This window comes from Bison bison, unplaced genomic scaffold (assembly GCF_000754665.1).
Source record: "Bison bison bison isolate TAMUID 2011002044 unplaced genomic scaffold, Bison_UMD1.0 scf7180017864304, whole genome shotgun sequence".
In the NCBI taxonomy this organism is placed as follows: Eukaryota; Metazoa; Chordata; class Mammalia; order Artiodactyla; family Bovidae; genus Bison; species Bison bison.
In genome coordinates, this window is record NW_011494876.1 from 16,865,320 (window position 1) to 16,874,785 (window position 9,466).

The window sequence follows — 9,466 nt, forward strand, 5'->3', positions numbered from 1 at the left end:
CTGCCTGGCCGGGGGTGGACCGTGCTGTGTGCGCTCGCAGATTCCCGGCTTTCTGGAGGATGTCTGGAAGGAGGATATGGGAGGCCTTTGACCCTGGCCCTGGACCGGGCTTTGTTCCTAGGCTCCCTGGGAGGTGGCCGTGCCTCAGCCTTGTAGCAAGGGCCGGGGCCATGTGTGCCGATTCACAACATCAAGACAAGGCAGTAGGTGCTGGTGGGTGTGGCAGGAGGCCAGGGCCACTTGGCGAGGGCTCACCCTGAGGGTGATGGGGAGCCACTGAGGGCCTGGGGACAGGGGTGGGGGGTCAGACCTGAGAGTTAGGCGGAGCCCCCAGGTGGTCGCCAGTGGATGGACTGGAGCCTGGTGTCCAGAGCAGAAGCTGTGCTGTCCCTGGGATGAGCAGTGGCCGCGTTCAAGCTGGATTGAGAGGGTACAGGGCGGGCAGGAGCTGTGGGTTGGATGTGGGGGATGAGGAAGAGGGAGGGGTGCCTTCTGACCCCTGGGCCTCTGGCTGTCGTGAGCTCAGACTTGGAGGAGGGGCCGCCGGGTGGTCTCTAGGCAGAGACTTGGATTCTGTAAACACCGAGCATCTCCTGGCTGCCTGGGGGGCTGGATTCCAAGGGCAGCGGAGGAGGTTTCCACCAGCCAGGGCAGTACAAGGGGGAGAGTCCGGGGAGGGCCAGGCGAGCAGGGATGTGCGGATAGGGGAGCCGGGAAGCACGGAGCGGGAGCTGACCACTGCTGCCTGGTGGCACAGAGGGTGCAGGTCAGTTGTCACAGGGGTCAGAACCCAGAGAGTCCGTGACTGATACAGGGTCCCCACCGGGACTGCACAGGTACCCAGCAGGGAGGACCCTCGTGGCTCCTCAGGCCTGTGATCAGAATCTGCTTATCCTGGTCTGCTGGGCCACAGTTGGCCTGGGACCTCTTGAGAGATCTGTCTCTAGCCCTGTATGAAGAAATGAGATGGAAGGCTCCAATCGTAGAGCTGTCTGTTGGGAGCCATTTTTTGGTCTGAGCTCTCATCACTCTGCCCATGATGAGCTGAGACCCACAGGGCCACACCACCACTCCAGGGTGTGTGCTCTTTGGTGTCCGGTTCTGATGTCTGATCTTCACACAGCCCCCGCTTCCTGGCAGTACTGCAGGTGCTTCCTGGGTGAGTCAAGAATAGGGCAAACCAGGATGCCGAGGGCGCCCCTGCGGAGAGCGGCTGAGAAGCAGGCATCTGGTCTCAGACCCTGGCTCTCAGCGGGCAGTGCAGTCTTGCCCCACCCTCCCTGCAGCTGTAGGATGAGGCAGCAGGTCCTGAGAACGGAAGTGTGCTGTCCTGCAGCCCAGGACAGAACTGGGACTGGAGCCCAGTGCGGTGGTAGAGGACGTGTCTGGTCCTGTTAGACTGTGGGCCCTGGTTGGAGAGAGACCTGCTTCAAATCCCAGCTCAGCCATGCATGAGTGAGATGGTCTGGGGCAATGTAATTAAATTTCCGGGTTAGTTTCCTGAGTTTTAAGATGAGTTCGTGGAGAATGGACAGCACATGGAGAAGCAGTCTTAGGGCTCCACACGGCTTGCCAGTTCCCTGCCGGGTCTGGGTGGAGGCACGTGGAGCTGAGAGATGACCTTGGAAAGAGAGATGGGGAGAAGTTCAAGGTGATGACGGCAGAGGTGGGACAACGGGGAGGGGTGACGGAAGGAAGGAGCTGGGGTGACCAGCCGTCCGGCTTGCCTGGGACTGAGGAGGTTTCCTGTGATTCAGGACTTAGTTTTCTTTTAATGTGTGTTCATTTTACTTATTTATTTTCGGCCGTGCTGGGTCTTCCTCGCTGTGCGGGCTTTCCCCTAGTTGCAGCGAGTGGGGGTGCAGCGTGTGGGCCTCTCTGCGGTGGCTTCTCTGGTTGCGGAGCACAGGCTTAGGGCGCCTGGCCTTCATAGTTGCAGCACGTGGTCTCATAGTTGAGGCTCCTGGGCTCTCGAGCACAGGCTCAGGAGTTGTGGCGCAGGGGCTTAGTTGCCCGGAGGCATGTGGCATCTTCCCGGATCAGGGAACCCGCGTCTCCTGCATTGGCAGGCAGAGTCCTTGCCATTGGGCCACAAGGGAAGGCCGAGGACTGGGCTTTAAAACGGAAGCAGTGCCGGGGGCAGTGGGACAGCTGGTCACCCTAACAGGGCTCTCATCCTTCCTTTGCTTTGGCTGCTCGCCTGCTGGCACCCAGGACTCCCCCATCAACAAACTTCTGTATGCTCGCGATATTCCCCGGTACAAACGGATGGTGGAAAGGTATGAGGGAAGGGAGTTGGGTCTGGAAGATAACCAGTGGATGGATGGGTGGGTGTTTACAGCAGAGGCCCCCGGGGTGGGCCTGGAGGGGTGAGGAAGGGTTTGTTTCTCTACTGACTTTTGGACCCATAATCTCTGGTAGGTACTACGCAGACATCAGACAGACCATCCCTGCCAGTGATCAAGAAATGAACTCCATCCTGGCCGAGCTGTCTCGGGTATGGCCCTGCTTCTGCTTCTTGGGTTGGGCACAGGCCTTCTGCCCCAAGGGTCCTGCCTGCTTCACACTGCTCCGTACAGGGAAGTCCTGGGGCCTCCGAAGAGTGTTCCCGTTGCCTCTGTAAAATACCAGGCCTCCCAGCATCTCATCAGAGAGCAGCAGGGTCTTATCCCGGCAGCTACCACCTGACCGGACTCAGCTGGGTGTTAAGATGTTTGCTGCCGTTCAGGGTTTATGGACCACGGTTCCCAGGCAGCGAGGAGGCAGGGATTGAACCCCAGGACCGTCTGGCCCAGCCTGTCCACATCCTGCTGCTCTGCTTCCTGGGCAGTGTAGACCTGCCCCCGCCTACTCCTAAAACAGCCCCCAAACACACACTCTGGGGAATTTATGAACGATGTTAAATCTGAAACCGAGATGCTGAAGATCACAACCGCAGAAACAATAGCAGCTACAGTTGGGGGTGTTGCTGTGGGTGAGGTGCTTCGATTCCCTCTCACTACACTCGTAGAAGAGCTCTACCAGTCAGGCGGCGTCGACTCCATCATCCTGAAGAGGAGGCTGAGGCTCAGAGAGGTCCCCAGGGAGGGGCCCGGGTGTGACCTCAGGACAGACTCCAGTGAGACCGGAGCAGAGCGGGGCTGGGTCACAGGCTGTGAGCAGTGTCCATCCTGCTGGGCTCTGTGGTCCCCTGGAGTGACAGAGGGTCCCAGCTGGAGCCTGGAGCAGGAGAGAGGCAGGGCCCCAGTGGAGACCCCAGGGCCTGGTGGAACTGCAGAGCCGGGGTCTCTCCACCCAGGAGGCCCTTTTTGGCTCTATCCTGTGCCCAGCTGAGCCTGGCAGCCCCTCATCAAGAGAGGGGCTCTGCTTCCCCGACACCAGGCTCTGCTCCTTCCTCTGCCTCCCGAGCCCTCTTCCTCACTCCCCATCCCTGGGGTCCTCTAGGGGCCGGCAGCACCCCTTAGCTCTAAAACCTCTTGTCTCTCCTCCTCCTAGAACTACTCCGGAGACCTGGGGGCTCGAGTGGCCCTACATGAGCTCTACAAGTATATCAACAAATACTATGACCAGGTGAGCAGAACCTGGGTGTGGGCAGAATGACGTGAGTGGGTGACTGGCTCCGTGTCTCCCCCAGGCACAGAGCAGTGGGCTCGGGCAGCGTTTGTTCTTGCCGTGTGCTTCCTGGTATCGGCCTGACTCTTACCTGCGACCACCCTCCCCATCTGGGCCCCTTGGCAGGGCTCCTGGGCCTGGTGGCGGGGGTGGCTGGGGGTCTAGCAGGGCCTGGAGATGGTGTGTAGGACGTGCTGGGATGGGACACAGCAGCCACGTTGGCCCCAGCCGTGCGCTGACTCCCTCTCCCTGACTCCCCCATGACTATAAAATGAATTCACATACCCTCCAGGGTTGAAAAATCCAATTGATGGAGCACTCACTTAGTCCAGGCTTCCCTGGTGACTCAGACAGTAAAGAATCTGGCTGCGATGCAGGAGACCTGGGTTCGATCCCTATGTTGGGAAGATTCCTTAGAGAAGGGAATGGCTACCCACTCCAGCATTCTTGCTGGAGAATCCCATGGATTCTTCCAGAGGAGCCTGGCATGCTACAGTCCATGGGGTCGTGAAAAGTTGGACACAACAGAGAGACTAAAGCTGATTAACTTGTACTCGCTCAGACCCCTACCCAAGGCCTCATGTGGCTGTGTGGTGTGTAGGCCATCTCTGTGGGCATGGGCCTGGCTGGGCTGCAGGTGCAGACAGAGAAGAGGGTCCAGACGTAGGGTCTGGGGCAGGTGAGGGCACGATGGAGCCAGTGAGGGGGCTTTAGGGGGGATTCTGGGCTAGGCCTCAGGATCAGAGCGTCCATCAGTCTGCTGACGGATGCAGCAGCCCACTGAGTGCCTGCTGGAATTATCTGCGCAGACGTCTGCGTGGCCTCAGGGATGTGGCCGTTGCTGTTGAGAGATGAGGACCTGCCTCCTGGCCCAGGCCTGGAGTAGAGACAGGCAGTGAGCAAAGGCATGGTGTGCAAGCGTGACTTCCAGATGCCGCGGCCTTGTGTGGGGGAGACAGGCCTGTGTCTCGTCCCCCCATGGAGGCGTGGCCAGCAAGCCCTCCTGTCCTTGCCCCCCGCACCGTCCGTGTTTGGTCAGTAGCTGTCTCCCCTCCAACGAGCCCCATGACCTCAGGGATCGTATCTGTTGTCACATCACCGGGTCTCTGCTCCTTGCCCTATACCTGGCACGTGGGAACTCAGATTTGCTTGTTGGCTGGTGGATGCGGAGCCAGGATGGGTGGAGCTGGGCTTCCAGGGGGCCTTGCTGGGGAGAAGACCAGCATGGTGGGCAAGGCTGGCCTCCACTGAAAACGATTTTACCAGGGGAGGTGATGCTCCTCAGCCCTGAGTGCTCGGTCCTGAGTCTGGCATTCCATCGCCCACCTCAGGAATCCTTAAAACCCCGCAGCGACTCTTCTGTCATTTTCCCTCCCTCCCTCCAGCCGGGCCCTGAGGAAGTGAGTGAGGCAGCCCACAGGGTTTCTCGGGCCCCTACCCTCAACTGCTGCAGCACGGCCACGTGAGGCCTCAGGTAGGGGTCTGAGCGAATACAAGTCAATCAGTTTTAGCCTCCCCCTGTCGAGCTGGTCTCTGCGTTTCAGATCATCACTGCCCTGGAGGAGGATGGCACGGCCCAGAAGATGCAGCTGGGCTATCGGCTCCAGCAGATCGCAGCAGCCGTGGAAAACAAGGTCACGGATCTGTAGGCTCTGCAAGAGCGCGGGCCGGCCGTGCCCCAACCCTGCCTGGACAGCCCTGGGACTGCGTGGGAGAGACCGCCTTCTTAGATCCCGTAGTGCCTGAGCAGCAGTTAGTGGAAGGTGCCTCCCGGGCTCCTGGTGGCTCTGGCCCGGGCCCCGCTGGACTCGCCTCGCAGGCCAGGGGCCTTGAGGCTGGCGGCGTGGTGCCCGGTCTGCCGCCCGTGCCTGGCGACCCTGTGGGCTGTTGCCTGTGTGATGTCAGTCTGCAGGGAGCCAGGACTAAGGGCTTCCAGGGCCAGGCCAGAAGGGCCTCCAGCCCCTGGAGAGACTGGACTGTTGTGAGCGCTGGCTTCCGTCCCAGGGAGATCCAGAGAGAAAGGAGGAGAAGCCCCACTTCCCGTCCCGCCCTCCTGCTCCATCAGCCCTGACCTCGTCAGCCGCCTCTGGCCTTCTTGCTGCTGCCACGTTCCTGGGTCCGAGAGACGAATGCCTTTCGAGGCCACCGCCAACTCACCCCTCAGCAGGGCTGGCTGCCTCAGGGCCACCCTGCCACCGAGGCCGCCAGGAGTGAGGGGTGTCTGCTGCAGGGGGGCCTGCAGGAGAATGGGGGCCCCACTCACCCGGTTCTTCATTAAAGGATAACACACTCTGGTGTCTGAGATGTGGGCTCGGCCCAGCCTTGCTTTGTTGGACGGCGGCGCCCGTGCCTGGCAGGAACCAGGGGGAGGTGGGGTCTGCAGCCTCTGGCCCCCATGGAAGGCTCTGGAATACAGGGCGGGCTGGGCTTTCCTTGACTCCTGGGCCGGGCTTGCTGGGGTCAAAGCTACTGTGAAGGAAGTGAGATCCCACCCAGGATGGGGCTGGGGGGCCTGAAGCCCAGGGTGGAAGGGTCTGTGGGCTTTTGATGCACACCTGCTTTGTCTGCAGTCTGGGTGTTCACACTTCTCCGTGCCTGTTGGTTTGTTTTGACAGGAACTGGGAAAGGATGGCATCAGTGTCATGAACTCCAGGCGGTGTGGGTCTTAGGGTCCCTTCCTCGCTAGTTTCTAGACTCCCCGAACCCCTGTAGCCTGCAATATTCTCTGGGGCTCCTGGTCACTGGATTGTCTTCTGAGTCAAGGTGTCTTGGGTCTGCGATAGACTCGTGTCTGTGTCAGGGGCTCCGACCTCTGCAGGTTCCAGGAGGCCTGGAACAAGGTAGGTGAGGGCTGTGGGGAGGAGAAAACCATGTACCTGCACACCTGGAAGCCCGTGAGTAAGGAACACATCCTGCACACAGAACACTTCGACGTCTTGGCCCTCACAGGATGTTCTAATAAAGGATACAGGGAACACAAAACCCGTGCAGTGAGGCAGGAACTTCTAAGTCTTCATTCAAACTCCATGGCTGCAAGTGGACGTTCTAAACCTGCCACAACTTAAGGATTTCCCCCTGGGTCTTGGCCACAGTGTCCGTGTAGGATGCTTGTCATTCAGGTTGATCAGTCTTTCCCTAATTGTTTTCTGATCAAGATCGCAAAAGTGCCCTCATATATTACATTTAAGTATTTTTTATTTTGTAAATTATGAAAGGATGATAACACATTTACCCTCACACGTTACATTTCCCACAAACATGTTAGCATGCAAGAGACCTTCGTTTCTCATCACCGGGGACATCTTAAGGAGTCTAGGGAGTGACTGACTTTATTAAAAAAACTTGCACCAACTTAAATATTGGAGTAATTGTCCAGTTAGAAGACCCAGGAGTACTGTATTTCTTTTGTTGAAGTATAGTTGATTTGTAATGTTTCATGTGTACAGCAAAGCGACATGAGTGAGTGAGTGAGTAAAGTTGCTCAGTCGTGTCCGACTCTTTGTGACCCCATGGACGGTAGCCTACCAGGCTTCTCCATCCATGGGATTCTCCAGGCAAAAATACTGGAGTGGGTTACCATTTCCTTCTCCAGGGGATCTTCCCGACCCAGGGATCGAACCTGGGTCTCCTGCACTGGAGGCAGATGCTTTAACCTCTGAGCCACCAGGCAAGCCCAAAGTGATATATATATATATGTATATATATATTCAGATTCTTTCTGTTACAGGTTTTTATGAGATACAGAATATAGTTCCCCATGCTATACAGTAAGTCTTTTTTATTTTATATAGAGGAATATATATCTTTTTAATCCCCAAGTCTTCACTTATCCCTTCCTCCTTTCCCTTTGGGTAACCATAACCTTGTTTTCTATGTCTATGAGTCTGTTTCGATTTTATAAACAGGATCATTTCCATGACTTAAAAATTCCTCATATAAGTGGTATCATGTGATATCTGTCTTTGGCTCACTTCTCTCAGGATGATAATCTCAAGGTCCATCCATGTGGCTAGAAATGGCATTATTTTATCCTTCATGGCTGAGCAGTATTCCAGTGTGTGCGTGTGTATATGAAAGTGAAAGTCACTCAGTCGTGTCCAACTCTTTGTCACTCCATGGACTATACACAGTCCATGGAATTCTCCAGGCCAGAATACTAGAGTGGGTAGCTGTTCCCTTCTCCAGGGGATCTTCTCAACCCAAGGTTCAAATCCAGGTCTCCCGCATTGCAGGCAGATTCTTTACCAGCTGAGCCAGAAGGGAAGGCCAAGAATACTGGAGTGGATATCCTATTCCTTCTCCAGTGGATCTTCCTGACCCAGGAATTGAACCAGGGTCTCCTGCATTGCAGGCAGATTCTTTACCAACTGAGCCACTAGGGAAGCCCGTGTGTATGCATGTATGTGTGTATACACATATATATACACACATGCACACACCACATGTTCTGTGTACATGCATCTGGGAATATTTACATTGCTGTTTCTTGCAAATTATGCTGTTATGAACATATGAACATTGGGTGTGAGTGTATCTTTAAGAATTAGATTTTTCATTTTTTCTGGATCAGTGCCCAGGAGTGTGATTGATGGACTATATGATAACTCTATTTTTTATTTTTTGATTGACTTCCATAACATTCTCTGTAGTGACTGCGCCAGTTTCTATTTCCACCCGTGATATGGGTATGTTCCCATTTCCCATTACCTCTCTAGCATTTATTGTTGATAGACTTTTTAAAAATTATTTTTTTATTGAAGGATAATTGCTTTACAGAATTTTGCTGTTTTCTGTCAAACCTCAACACGAATCAGCCATAGGTATTCGTATATCCCCTCCCTTTTGAACCTCCCTCCCATCTGCCTCCCCATCCTACCCCTCTAGGTTGATACAGACCCCTGTTTGAGTTTCCTAAGCCATACAGCATTTCCCATTGGCTCTCTATTTTACATATGGTAATGTAAGTTTCCATGTTACTCTCCTCATCTCACCCTCTCCTCCCCTCTCCCCATGTCCATAAGTCTATTCTGTGTCTGTTTCTCCGTTGTTGCCCTGTAAATAAATTCTTCAGTACCATTTTTCTAGATTCCATATATATGTGTTAGAATACTGTATTTATCTTTCTCTTTCTGACTCACTTCACTCTGTATAATAGATTCTAGATTCATCCACCTCATCAGAACTGACTCAAATGTGGTCCTTTTTATGGCTGAGTAATATTCCATTGTGTATATGTACCACAACTTCTTTATCCATTCACCTGTTGATGGACATCTAGGTGGCTTCCATGTTCTAGATATTCTAAATAGTGCTGCAATGAACAATGGGATACATGAGTCTTTGTTGTTGACAGACTTTTTGATGTTGGTCATTCTGACCAATGTGAAGTGATACTTCAGTTGTTTTGATTTGCATATCTCAGACATGGAACAACAGACTGGTTCCAAATAGGAAAAGGAGTACGTCAAGGATGTATATTGTCACCCTGCTTATTTAACTTATATGCAGAGTACATCATGAGAAATGCTGGACTGGAAGAAACACAAGCTGGAATCAAGATTGCTGGGAGAAATATCAATAACCTTGGATATGCAGATGATACTACCCTTATGGCAGAAAGTGAAGAGGAACTAAAAAGCCTCTTGATGAAAGTGAAAGTGTAGAGTGAAAAAGTTGGCTTAAAGCTCAACATTCAGAAAACGAAGATCATGGCATCTGGTCCCATCACTTCATGGGAAATAGATGGGGAAACAGTGGAAACAGTGTCAGACTTTATTTTTTTGGGCTCCAAAATCACTGCAGATGGTGACTGCAGCCATGAAATTAAAAGATGCTTACTCCTTGGAAGGAAAGT

At 54.2% G+C, this 9,466-nt stretch overlaps 1 protein-coding gene across 1 annotated transcript in view; it reads left to right on the plus strand.

Moving 5' to 3' along the window:
* The window catches only part of PLXNB1 (plexin B1), a 30,182-nt gene extending 24,268 nt beyond the window's left edge, over positions 1-5,914 (plus strand). Inside the window, exons 34-37 of the mRNA XM_010851967.1 lie at positions 2,047-2,279; positions 2,422-2,497; positions 3,496-3,570; positions 5,157-5,914. Of these exons, the coding sequence (XP_010850269.1) occupies positions 2,047-2,279; positions 2,422-2,497; positions 3,496-3,570; positions 5,157-5,261 (489 nt within the window). The 3' untranslated portion in view covers positions 5,262-5,914. The remainder of the gene's footprint in view (positions 1-2,046; positions 2,280-2,421; positions 2,498-3,495; positions 3,571-5,156) is intronic.
* Positions 5,915-9,466: the final 3,552 nt, after the last annotated feature.